The 14147-nt window shown below is 39.4% G+C and overlaps 1 protein-coding gene across 5 annotated transcripts in view; it reads left to right on the forward strand.

Moving 5' to 3' along the window:
* Nucleotides 1-14147, forward strand: part of CCPG1 (cell cycle progression 1) — a 51982-nt gene that overhangs the window by 18337 nt on the left and 19498 nt on the right. For 4 of the 5 annotated variants that reach the window (XM_006764953.2, XM_015564745.1, XM_015564744.1 and 1 more), the window contains exons 2-6: nucleotides 2897-2965; nucleotides 5870-5990; nucleotides 9175-9251; nucleotides 10960-11164; nucleotides 13340-13435. In XM_006764953.2, the coding sequence (XP_006765016.1) occupies nucleotides 2906-2965; nucleotides 5870-5990; nucleotides 9175-9251; nucleotides 10960-11164; nucleotides 13340-13435 (559 nt within the window). In that variant the 5' untranslated portion in view covers nucleotides 2897-2905. The remainder of the gene's footprint in view (nucleotides 1-2896; nucleotides 2966-5869; nucleotides 5991-9174; nucleotides 9252-10959; nucleotides 11165-13339; nucleotides 13436-14147) is intronic. The other variant, XM_006764954.2, reaches the window with a different exon arrangement.

Raw genomic sequence — 14147 nt, forward strand, 5'->3', positions numbered from 1 at the left:
CTGAGTTAGGAGCCAGCGGTCCTGGATTGTGAGAGCATGTCCAATTGCTGGGCCTAGGATCAGGCCTAAACTGGCAGTCAGACATCCCCTGATGAGTCCCAGATTGGAGAGGGTGCAGGCTGGGCTGAGGGGACCCCCCTCCCGTCCCCCGCCCCCCCGGCCCGTGCACGAATTTTGTGCACCAGGCCTCTAACGTACGATAATTGTGTTCTCAGTATATGTGTAATGATAGAAGTACATACACTGTACAATAAGAGTTAAATGTATTTGGCAGAGTCGGTGAGTTTGGTTTTGAAGTTTATATATACATATACATATGTATATACTAGAGGCCTGGTGCATGAATTCATGCATAGGTGGGGTCCCTTGGGTTGGTCTGCAGGGATTGGCTAAAATCTGCAGTCCAACACCGCCTGCCACTCCTGCCTGCTGCTCCCGCTCATCCCGGCCCTGCTGCGCTTGCCATGGGATCGTGCTCAGCCAGTCCCAATCGGGAGAGGCCTGTGCCGCTGTAGTGGTGCTTGATACCATGAGCCCTTTGGCACCCATCCCAAGGAGGGTGGGGGCCCCCCTGGGATGTGATCAGCCCTCCGGGAGGGCAGTAGGATACCCTTGCCATCCAGGGATCTGGATCCATCCTGCTTATGTTCACAGTGGTTGTTCGGAGCCACCTGGTGGCCACTTTTATATTGTTTCTTCCTTGCTGAGCGTCTAGGGAGGGGAAGTGGCTGTGCTGCCTGAGACCGACTTCCACTAGACCTGCCAGCGCTGGTCTGTTGGTGCCTGGCCCATTCTCCGGAGATTGGACCTGTAGGACTACTGAGGGAGAGGGTGGCTGCTGCTGGGCTGGTGGGCTGCTGAGATGGGTCAGTCAGCTGAACTGTGCTCCTGCAGTGGGAGTGCACTGACCATTAGGGGGCAGCTTCTGCGTTGAGCATCTGCCCCCTGGTGGTCAGTGCATGTCATAGTGACCGGTCGACTGGTCGGTCTGTCGCTTAGGCTTTTATATATATAGACTAGTGGCCCAGTGCACGAAATTCGTGTGGGGTGGGGGGCTCCCTTAGCCCAGTCCATATCATCTCCAATTGGGAGCCCTTGGGGGACATCCCTCTCACAATCTGGGACCGCTGGCTCCTACCTGCTCACCTGCCTGCTTGCCTGATCACCCCTAACTGCTCTTCCCTGCTGGCCTGATCTCGCCCCTAACTGCCCTCCCCTGCCGACCTGATCTCGCCCCCAACAGCCCTCCCCTGTCAGCTTTATCACCCCTAACTGCCTCTGCTCAGCCCCCACCACCATGACTTTGTCCGGAAGGGAGTCGGATGTCCGGAAGATGGCCGGTTGATCTATCTAATTAGCATATTACCTTTTTATTAGTATAAAGGAAGTCAGATGTTTCGGAAGATGGCCAGTCAACCCAGTCTAATTAGCATATTACCCTTTTATTAGTATAGATAGATTATATAGGATAGCATTGCTTAAATTAGGGGGGGAGCCTTTTTCTGCAGGAGGAGATGCTTTTGGCAGACAAAAATACATAATTCCTATATCTGGACTGATAGCCAGCCATATGCACTATGCTACCAAACCAGTCATTAAAAAATTGAACCACTTTCCCACACCTTACACCAAACAGCTGTTGCTTTTAAAACTCTTCCTCAGCCCCCACCTTAAGTTCTGCCTTCGCAGTTCACCCAGATTTGGTTCTGATTGGTTGGTTTCTATGCCAGTCAGCATCAAAAGCTCCGCCTCCTAGGCAGCCATTGGCTCCTTGTAGTTCACCCAGATTTGGTTCTGATTGGTCAGTTTCTATGCCAGTCAGCATCTCCGGGCCTATCTGCGGCCTGATCAGAGAGGTGGGGTTGGTCAGCAGCCACTGTGGCTGCTGGCGAGACCCAAAGAGAGAGAGAGAGAGGCAAGGGCTGATCAACAGCTGCCACAGAGGCTGCGGATCAGACCCTGCTTTTCTCTCCGGGCCTGATCTGCAGCCCCCTCAGCAGTCAGTGCTGGGTTGCCATGCCTGCAGCTGCTAACTTCTGGTGTTCGGTCGTCCATTCGGTCATTTTGGATGTTACAGACCCTGACTCTTTATATATATAGAGAGAGAGGTTTTATTTTTGAGATGGAGAGTGACAGAGAGAGATAGAAACATCAATGATGCGAGAGACTCATCAATCAGCTGCCTCCTGGGGATGGAGCCCTCAAACTTGGGCATGTACCCTGACTGGGAATCAAACCATGATCTCCTGATTCATAGGTTGATGTTCAACCACTGAGCCACACCAGCTGGGCAGATTTGAAGTTTAAATAGGAGTGTCACCAGGTAGAAACAAATGTATGTTGATTTAGGACTAGGTCTAGCTTATTGCCAATGACAACAGTTTCTAACCAACTTCTGCTCCCCAACCCCTCCTCCACCCCATTTTAATTTCAATTGAAGTATTTGCTGTCTAGACTATTTACAGTTTAGGAGGATCTCCTTGTTTTAAAAGTTTGGTTGTATTTGTTTATTCAGTTAAGCAATCATATCTTGTATGGTAAATTCATGGGTAGGTTGTCTCAGTTTCAGATGAGAGAGAACAAGTCACTTTTCATACATGGGTCACATATAGTTCTTCTAATAGGATTAAAAAAAATATGCCTGCCTTCTTGGTATGGCTCAGTGGTTGAGCTTCGAACTATGAACCAGGAGGTCATGGTTTGATTCCTGGTCAGGGCACATGCCTGGGTTGCGGGCTTGTTTCCCATCAGGGGGTATGCAGGAGGCAGCCGATTGGTGATGCTCTCTCATCATTGGTGTTTCTGTCTCTCCTTCACCCTTCCTCACTGAAATCAATAAAAAAAATATTAAAAAATAAAATATGCCTAACATGTCAGTGTATTTTTGTGTTTGTAGACCTGAAAAATGGCCGAAAACTCCAGTGACAGTGATTCATCTTGTGGTTGGACTGTCATCAATCATGAGGTATGCTATTCAATACTTTTTATAAGGCAGTCCTATATATATAAAAGGCTAATATGCCAATCGACCGAACAATGGAACGACCGGTCGCTATGACACGCACTAACCACCATGGGGCAGACGCTCAACACAGGAGCTGTCCCCTAGTGGTCAGTGAGCTACCACGGGGGAGCGCTGCTCAGCCAGAGGCTGGGCTTAAGGCTGGCAGGCACAGCATCGGTGGCGGGAGCCTCTCACCTCCATGGCAGCGCCATTGACCCCTTGGGGGCCTGCCGGCAGTTAGACATCCCCCAGGGGTCCTGTACTGCAAGAGGGTGCAGGCCGGGCTGAGGGATCTCCCCTCCCCCTAGTGCAGAAATTACAAATTCTCTAGTTTGTAATATTACTGTGTTAGCAGTGATATAAAAGTTGAGTTCTTTGAAAGTCAGTATTTTTTCTACATTTAAGCATACGGTTTCATTGTCTCTAGCTTGGACATTTTCCCAGCTGCATTAAACATCATTACTGAAAACTCTATGAGCCAATATCGTCTACATTATTGCATGTTACTTTCCTCAGCTTTGAGACAGTAGGAAAATATTTATTGAGGATTTATTATTGGTCAGGTTCTGTGCCCTACCTATTTTCTCATATAATTTTAAATATCTGGTATAGATTGTTTTCATTCTCATTTCATAGTTGAGAAAAGTAAAGCTTAGAGAGGTTAAGTAATTTTGCCAAAAGTGTGCAACTGGGAAATATCAGAGCAAGCATTTAAAAACACCCAGAAAGGAGCATGGAGAATATGTGTTCCACTTGTGATATATAGTAGTAGAACTTGCTAGGAAAAGGACTATGGCTAGAACTGTATCACAAAATGAATTTTATTATAGAAGTTTGATGTTTCATAATTAGTACATAATAAACATTTTCTCACACTGGTAATATATATCCATTATAGAAAAATCATAAAATACTGAAGAATAAAAGCAATATCATAAAAATCATCTATGTCTATTCAAAGTTTAATGGGTTTATCTCTCTTTTTGTTTTCAGGATCTTTTAAGCCTCACTTGTCTTTCTTCATTAATAAGGGTTTTAATGGCTGATCTCAGTTGCTTAGAGCATCTTCCTGATATGCCAAAGTTGTGGGTTTGATCCCTGGTCAGGGTACATACAAGAAACAATCAATGAGTGCATAAATAAGTGGGACAAAAAATTGATATAACTCTCTCTCCTCTCAAATAAATAAATTAAAATGAACAGTATGTCAAACTTCAAAAATATTTTAGATGGTATTTTTTATAATTACTTTGATAATGTGAGGGTTAGACAATTAGTCATATCTTCTAGAAAACAACATTAACAAAAAAATGATTGCTTTTCTGCAAGAAAGTTTCAAAATTTAATAGCAACTTTACCAATTGAGTTTGATATGGTTTCTTTTCTTTCTTTTTTTTTTTTTTTTTATCCTCACCCGAGGATATTTTTCCATTGATTTTTGAGAGAGAATGGAAGAGAGAGGGAAAGACAGAGAGAAACAGCGATGTGAGAGAAACACATTGGTAGGTTGCCTCCTGCACTGGCTCTGACTAGGGCCTGGGCCAGGGAGGAGCCTGCAACCGAAGTAAGTGCCCTTGAGCGGAATCGGAACTGGGACCCTTTGGTCCACAGGCCAACACTCTATCCACTGTACCAAACCGGCTGGGCAGTTTCTTTTCTTTATTTGGGTGAGGTAGTTTTTTTTTGTTGTTGTTTTTTTAAATCAGTGACTTTTCTGATTTTAACCTGTTTTCTACCAAGCTTAGCTCAACTCCCTTAGCAACAGCTTCTCCTTCAAAGATAATTAACTAGGCAGCTGTGGGAGTCTTACTTGGGAATGTAGTGTGAAGCAAGACAGCAAGTAAATCTCTCTGGCATGAGGGTATTCTGTGTTAGGGATAGCTTGTCACAGACTAGATCATATCTATACTCGTATCCCTCTTCCCATCATATCTAGTTATCAAGGCCTACATGTTTTTGTTTTTGTTTTCCTTTTCCTACTGTCCCCATTCTGATGTAGGCCACAACTGATCTCCCCTGAAACTACCAGTCCACCCCTAACCTTGCCTCTGTTTCTACTGTTTCCTCCTACTTTAGGCAACCCCAAAAAACTTACATTTAGGATTATTTAAAACCCAATCCTTTACTGAGTTCTTTTAATTTTTTGTTGTTGTATGTTTATCAGGAGAACTCAGACCTTTTGGTTTCATAGATTAGTAAACTATAGGAAAATTGAGGGCACGGGTAGAGGCAGAATCAACTAGTGGTTAACTTTATTTCACTAATTAAGACACAGGAAAAAAACCCTCAAAATCCACTAACTATTTATTAAGTAAAAGATAGTCTAACATCAAAGTAGGAAGGACAAGCTTGGAAGAATAAATAATACTCTAAAAAGGAACCCCATTAATCTAAATGGGTTCATTGTATGCCTTGTCCTTAAACTTTTTCATTTATACATTGCTGTAATAAGTAGTTATTTGCATGTGGCTGTTTCTCTGAATAGACTGTAAATTTAAAATTCTAATATTTTATACCTATCTTACCTAACAAACTCCGTAATCTTGAGTAGAAGCAAATTAATAAAAATAGCTCACAAACATTTATCTGTTGGGATTCAAATTTATTGCTTGGGTTTGTGAAATAAAGTAGTTAGAGCATTCAGCTTTTAGTCTGACTTCACTTTTAGAATCTAAACCTGTTCTCCATTTTGCTCTTTCACTGCCATAGGCCTTTATGGAGTAAATTGAACAAAAGGTAGTCAGATTAGATACTCCTCTCTTTGGAGTATAGCAACATTGGGACTTTAAATAATGGATGCATCTACTTGTATTCAAAACTTTGATGAGCTGAGAGACAAATAACTGATTTTCAACTTTTGCCTAGGGGTCTGATATAGAGATGGTGGCTTCTGAACATGGGACAGCCAGTGACAGCTGTGAGCTCCTCCCAGAGTATTCATCTTTAGAGCAAGAGGAGCTACAAGTATTGCAGTTAGAACAAGGAGGTAAGATGTTTAATAAGTCAGATATATTTATTTTTTAAAATTGAACGTGCTTGGGACATTACAAATTTAAGTGGACAGCTAAGTGATTAGGCCAGCCGTGGGCAAACTACGGCCCGCGGGCCGAATCCGGCCCGTTTGAAATGAATAAAACTATTGAAAAAAAAGACCTTACCCTTTTATGTAGTGATGTTTACTTTGAATTTATATTAGTTCACACAAACACTCCATCCATGCTTTTGTTCCGGCCGGCCGGTCCAGTTTAAGAACCCATTGTGGCCTTCGAGTCAAAAAGTTTGCCCACCCCTGGATTAGGCCATTGAAGGACTAATGTGTTAGTATGGACTAGGTGGGCAACCCTGCAGAGTCTGGTGGTACCAGCCTTCCCAGGGCCTTGTTTATTTGCAGCTGTAGTATATGTTTGAGCCTCCAGATAACTCTTTGATATTGCACATGTAATATTGAGTCCTTTAGTGACTCAATCTTGATTAAGACTAGTGATATACAAAATTATTAAATTATCACAAGACATTTACCAAACTTTTCCAGTTATTGTCACACTTCAGAGTACTTTGGTTAAAAGTGGTAAATGGCATTTAACAACTGTGTTACATCTACATTGTGTAAAATCCCACTTCTTATGGGATTTGATATTCACATTAATCATATGAAGAAATATGATGCCCAAATAATGAATGTATATTCTAATCTTCGTATTTAAATTACTTCTAAACTTCTTTAAAAAATTACTAAAAATTTAAACAGAACATTTTCCCCCTGGAGAATCCAGTGGAGGTATCCAGGCTAGAAATACAATAGATTATACCTGTTAATCTTGTTTTTAGCCTACCTGTTGATTACTGATTTCCTTTGAACAGTGATTGTCAACTTTCATGGGTCAGAGATCTCTTTGAGAAACTGAAAGCTAGGGACAGTCCCTCCCAAAAAATGCATATACTCATGTATCTAAAATAATTTCCATACTTCCTTAGGAGTTCTTGGACCCAAGTCCACCTTTATTGAGGAGTCTTACCTCCAAATTAATATTCTGTAGGGACTATAACATACAAAAGCAGTGTATGTTTTTTTTCCTTCTTTTGTATGGATTAAATTATATGGGAAATACATGTTAGAGAAAAAATGATGAGGAAAAAAAAAAAAAGAAAGAAAGAAAGAAATCAAACTACCCATAATTTTTTTGGTCTGGAGATAATTGCTGTAAACATTTGATACGCGGGAGGGCAGAAGTAGGTTTACAGTTATAAGTATGTGAAACACAGAGTTTATTCTTTCTTGTATTATCATTTATTATTGTACTAGAGCAGCCGTGGGCAAACTACGGCCCGTTTGAAATGAATAAAACTAAAAAAAAAAGACGGTACCCTTTTATGTAATGATGTTTACTTTGAATTTATATTAGTTCACACAAACACTCCATCCATGCTTTTGTTCCGGCCGGCCGGTCCAGTTTAAGAACCCATTGTGGCCCTCGAGTCAAAAAGTTTGCCCACCCCTGTACTAGAGGCTCGATGCAGCCCCTCACAGCCTTGGCCAGCCCTCGCAGCCCCGACTTCATCTGGAAGGTCGTCCGGATGGTCATTCTGCTGTTTGGTCTAATTAGCATATTATTAGCTCTTTATTATATAGGATTATTTTCCATATGAACAACCATAAACCTACTTTTGCCCCACCCTGTATGTTCTTTGCTATGCATAAATTTACACTTATTATTATTTTAATACTTGCAAATTTTGTTAATATTGTATAGTCTTTCTAATATGAACTCTTGTACATTTTTCCAAGTCCTTTTTAAAATATGTTTTTATTGATTTTTCAGAGAGAGAGAGAAAGGGGGAGAAAGAAACATCAACGTGAGAGAGAAACAGTCAGTTGGTTGCCTCTAGAATAGCACCCTGACCATGGACTTCAACCAGCAACTTGGGCATGTGCCCTGACTGGGAATCAAACAGACGACCTTTTTGGTGCAGGGATGATGCTCAACTAACTGAGCCACCCTGGCCAGGGCTCAAGTTCGTGTTTTTTTACTGTCTATTTTTTATTATAAACTAGATACCTGGTGCACGAAATATGTGCGTGCGTGTGTGTGTGTGTGTGTGTATGCGTGTGTGTGTCCGTCCTTCAGCCTAGCCTGCACCCTCTCCAATCTGGGACTCCTCGAGGGATGTCTGGCGGGCCCTTGCAGCCCCAGCTTCATCCGGATGGTTGTTCCACTATTTGGTCTAATTAGCATATTAGCTCTTTATTATATAAGATTATTTTCCATATGAACAACTAGTTCATATGGAAAACAGGCAGTCGGACATCCCTCTCACAGTCCAGGACTGCTGGCTCCCAACTGCTCACCTGCCTGCCTGCCTGATTGCCCCTAACCTCTTCTGCCTGTCGGGCTGGTCACCCCCTAACCTGCCAGCCTGATTGACACCTAACTGCTCCCCTGCCAGCCTGATTGCCCCCAACTGCCCTCGCCTGCTGGCCTGATTGCCCACAACTGCCCTCCACTACCGACCTGGTCACCCCCAAATGTCCTCCCCTGCAGGCCTGGTTGCCCCCAACTGCCCTCCCCTGCAGGCCTAGATCCCCCCCAACTGCCCTTCCCTGCTGGCCTGATTGCCCACAACTGCCCTCTCCTGCAGGCCATCTTGTGTGTTGGAGTGATGGTCAATTTGCATATTACCTCTTTATTACATAGGATAGTTTATAATTCAGAGCCATAGTTTTGATTCTTGTGTTGCCAGACATTGATAGATATTAGAGTAGTGGTACCTTTAGCTTGAATAAACTTTAACAATGCAGGATATGTTCCATCACATATCTGAGAATTGGTTTTCCATGTTAACAGATTTTTATAAACACCTTGCTTTAAAGTAAGTACTTTGGTATTGTAAGGTAGAGACTGTTTACTTAGAGAGTATATTGCTTTAGTTGCTCTTAACTAAGTTCAGTTCAGTGTCTAAAATTATCCCCTGGCAATTTCAAATATTGAAATAATTATATTTGAAATACAGATCTTTTTAGCAATAGAAGAATAACTTATGTCATTTGGTTATGTCATTTGATTAAATCCACTTTAAAAATTTGAGAATACATTTTTTTGCACCCAGATCATTATATATGAAGATTGCCAAAGTGATAGAATGTAATTGAATTGATTTTTTCTTTATATCAGAGAGCAGCCAAACTGTCACAATGGTAGTGGGAGAAACTGCTTATCCAGCTTTGGAGGAAACACAGTTAGCACTTGTGGTAAGCTTGTGTTTTACTCTGTGGAAATATGGTAAACATAGAGAATGCTAATCAAAGCTTCCATTTCTAGTTGTGCATTCTGTTCCTATTTGAATTAGAAATAAATTTTATTGAAGATTTTGAGAGTCCCCAGATTGATCAGTTAAGGTTAAAGTTGTTAGCTTTTATTTAAACTCCTGATTCAGATGTGTTTTAATTTAGAAAAGTAATTCATTGGTAATGTGTTAAAGTCTTATTCATATAACCACTAATATAATTTTCTTTCAAAGTAGGTTGTATATATATATATTTTTTTTTTTGGTATATAATTTTTTTAAGAGTTTGAGCCAAACCCCTGACTCAAATGCTGGGAGCAAGATCTCAAATAAGTTTTGCATTTTCTTTTATGCATTTGAAATTAAGTAATATTATGTGGGGGCCAGAAAAAGTAAGGTAATGGTTGGATTACATGATAGTTAACAAGATTATGTACTATCTTGGGTGGTTACAGTTTATTTCATAGGTGTGTTGACCTAGATGTACAGATATAATGGACAGGGCTTGTTTATATGTCTGGGGCATGACTACCTACCCTGACCTGCCCAGTTAGGAATTTATGATCAGATCATCCTGTGAGGTTACTTTCCATAGAATCCCCTTTTTTCATCCACATTTCCCCCTTTTGATCATAAATCTGAAGGTCGAATAGTGTGGTCTCTCAGTCCTAGGAAGGCTCATTCCTAGGAAGTCTCCATATGGATGTCATCTTGATTGTTGGTGATGGGCAACACTGTAAACCAGAGGGTCTGAGTTGAGGCTGCATTTTCCCAAACCAGGAAAGGCAGGTAAATGGAAGGCATTCAGGTTTTATGGCCTTCATTTTAAAAAAGCACTCTGGGCCATTTCTATCCTGAGAACTATGATTTGAGTCCTGCCTTCTGTCTCTCATCTTTCTGTATTTGGCATCTAGTATAACACTGATGTAAGCCATGAAAAGAGTATTAACAGTTACACATGTTCAGCCATTATAAACAGCTGAACTATATAGAAAAACACAAAGAACAAGTACAGGTATTATGACTAATACCATTAGCAAACAGGAAAAGACAGCCAGACAAAATGGATTCAGAATTCAACATCAATCCATAGGTATTCAGGCCTTGTCGATGTATTGGTATATAGTTTGTCTAATTAGGTTATATTCTTGAATTATATTGAGAAATTAAGCTAAAATCAAGGTCAGTTTTTAATGAGAACAAACTAAATCTTATTCTTTAGCATTTACCTGACTTCTAGATTAAACTAGATAGCTAGATGATCTTTACATGGCATAACTGTTAGAAGATTATTACATACATAACCAGGAAAATTTCATCAGTCTTTTAATGGGCTCCCTGACTACTGGGTTACACATAAATAAACCCATGGAACCGGTAAGAAATCCTCTCCTTTCTGTGTTCATTTGGGTTGTAAATGTAGGCTTCTTAGCTTTTGCAGCCTATAAGGAGTTGTCAGTAGTTAGAGTCTCCAAGGAGTTTGAAGGGGTTTTCACACTAAAAGATGAAGCTACTATTGAGTAATCCTTTCCTATTAGACAGGATTCATATCTTTTATTTCAAGCCCAAATTACCATGCTACTTAAGTACCATTTTACACTTTGAACTGTGTAGAAAAATAAGGCCCTTAAATAGTTGTTGAATTTACTATCTCTCAAATTATGATTCCTCAGGGAGAGGAAGAAAAGTCACCTGAAGACAATGTTTCTTTTGGAACTGTCAGTGACGATTCTGATATTGTGACCCTTGAGCCACCTAAGTTAGAAGAAATTGGAAATCAAGAAGAAGCCATAAGTGTTAAAGAAGCACAGAGTCCAGAAGACTTTAACATGGGCTCTTCCTCTAGCAGCCAATACACATTCTGTCCACCAGAAACTGGTAAGAACTACACAAAGAATATACTGATAACAGACTTACAGACTCCTGTGACCATATTTTATATAATGACTTGTTTTATAATCCTAAATCTCAAGTTTTGAATATTTGAATTAAACTCAAACATTTTTATAAAATTTACTGTTATATTTAATGTTTTCCTAGACTCTAGGGTAGGGGTCCTCAAACTTTTTAAACAGGGGGCTAGTTCACTGTCCCTCAGACCGTTGGAGGACCAGACTGTAGTTTAAAAAAACTATGAACAAATTCCTATGCACACAGCGGCAGCAAAAACACTCGGTGGGCCGGATAAATGTTTTCGGCAGGCCGCATGCGGCCCGCGGGCTGTAGTTTGAGGACCCCTGCTCCTAGGGCCTAGAGCACAGTCTTTTGCTATAACAATAAATGCCATCTCTTATTAAGTAAAAGACCAAAAAAAAAAAAAAAAAAGGCTTTCAAGGAGGAGGAGGTTTGTTAATGTCTCAAACACTCCCTTGGACATGTTTTAGATCATTAAGAGTGGAGATTGTGCCATTTTGCCTAAAAGCAGGAGAATGTTGAGATTTCTACCTACAATGATAAAAATTTTATATTGTAAAAATAGTGAAACTTCTTTCTCTTCAATTATTAGTCATTCAACAAACAGTTACTGAGTGCTACTATGTGCCAAACAGGGCTCACGCAGCTGGCAGTGCAGCGGCATCCCAAAACCCTGACCTTCGGATCATTCATTTTAGATTGAGTTATGAAAATGTGCCTATTGTAAGTCACGTTGTTAATGCAGTTAATGTCTGTTGTTCAGACAGAATCATTTGGAGGTTAAAATGTGAGTTACTGAACTAATTCCCTTCTAAAATTTTTTGGCTCAATTTTAGGGACATACAACATCTTTCAATGTGGTATAACTATTTAGACACAAGTTACTAGAAAATATAAGAAACAAACCTGTAGTTAACCAACAGTTATTAACCCAGAATTATAACTTAAGAGTGAATTATGTGAGACACCTTGGAATACTGCCAGTGATTCCAGTAATTTCTTAATTTGATGCAGAAACAGGAACATGTAGTATCTATTTTAGATCATTTCTTTAGATTTTACCATTCTTTAATATTTACATTTGCCAAAATCAGACAATGGAATTTTTATTCAGTTTAAGTTAATAAAATGTTAAGTAGAGATTTTTTAGTTACCTCATTTAATGAGTTACTTTCAACTAATGTTTCAGTAGTTTGACTATAAACAAGAGCTTGAAAATACTTTATTCAAAATGTTTAAATACTTATGAGATGATCTTAGTGATCAGAGAGAAACTTTGGTGTTGGCTAGAATAGGGCAAACGTAATTGATTTTAGAATCCATTTTGGTCATCGAATTTTATTTATTAAAATATAGGATTCATACTTTTATATATATTCAATTACTTTTTTTAAAGGCTGTGGTGGTTTAATCTAAGAATATTAATAGGCCAGAAAAGGTAATTGAATGAAGTAGGAGTAGTGGAGAAGGGTCCAAGCAGACATTTAAGAAATTGATGCTATACATGGTGTTATTTTTTTTCAGATACTTGGGCACTTCAGAGCACATTATTCTAGTTTTAATCTACTTTCTAAATTTGGACTTCTTGGGAATTTTATAGATTCAGTTAAGAGGTATATTTTATTAGGTGTTTTTATCAATTGCTATCCCTCCCAAAGGAATTACTTCAATAGAGAACATGTTAAAAATAATAAGTTACATTGGACTATGTTGAAAATACTGCATATACTAGTATATATCAGTTGCCCAGAGTTTTTGTTCTTTTTGCTTTATCCCATATTTTTCTCAGTTTAATTTCCTGCTACCCTATTGCTTATTTTGTTTTTTTCCTTTCTTCATCTGTGTTGGATTTCAACTTCATTTTTTTTCTTCTAAATTAAATTCCTGTGACAGTAATCCCTTGTTGATGTAAGAACACTCCTCTCCCTCTCCATATGACTCTTTCCTCCACTAAGAGAGCAAATTGGTAGTTGTAGAAAAGTTTGTATTGTATATGTTTTTTAAAAAGGCATAATTGTTAGATTTTGATGGAGCACAAATAATGTTAAATGATAATTTAAAGTATTTTCAATTCTCTTTTTTTCTTTTATTCTTTATAATAAAGCTTTATACATCTTTTTCCCTGTTTATTCACAAAAGAAAGGTGGTGGGAGAAGCTGTGGAAGATTCCTGAATGCATAAGGGCATGGGATGATCAGCTGAAACACCATGTTCCTAGCCAACTCCTTTTCCAAGGTGGTGTGACTAATCTATCAGCTTTTCTAGAGCTGAGTGTGCCTAGTCACATTTACTGCTTACTTAGTGCTTTAAAGATATCTATTGTCAGCTATGATACTCTAAGTAGGTGTTCAAATTTATTTTGTGATAAAGCTGGCTAAGCTTATTGCATGCCTTTGCATTGCTTGCATCTTGGACTGTGGGCCAAATTAAGCTTTAAAAGACTTATAAAAATATTTCAGCTATCATATGTATGGGTTAAAAAGATGGAAGCATTAGATAAGAATGTAAATTTATTAATACCGGTTAGGCCGGTTTACTTGGAATATATAATGAAGTCCGTATGTTAATGTAGAATTGAAAGTTTATTAAAGGAATTTTGGCAAAAGGTTTGTTTTTACATTGACCCATCTTAATACTGTCAGACAGTCTGACTTAAATACTCCATCCATAATCATGAATGCCTTTGTATTATGTAATGCTTTATTTAAGTCTTCCTTTCTTTCTCTTTGTCCAAGAAATGTAACCTCACAGCTGAGACGGTGGTATCTTGGAAAAACTATTGGTCAGGAATAACCAGATAGACATGATGGGCATAAGGGTCATGAACAAAAGATCTCTCAGTAGCTTCTGTATCACTAAATATTAGGAATATTCATTAGTGCCTTCTGTCTTTGTGTATTTCATTGTAAATGTGAAAGTTAATTGAACCCTCCATAATCCTTCTTTA

The sequence above is a fragment of the Myotis davidii genome, unplaced genomic scaffold (genome assembly GCF_000327345.1).
Source record: "Myotis davidii unplaced genomic scaffold, ASM32734v1 scaffold1421, whole genome shotgun sequence".
Classification (NCBI taxonomy): domain Eukaryota; kingdom Metazoa; phylum Chordata; class Mammalia; order Chiroptera; family Vespertilionidae; genus Myotis; species Myotis davidii.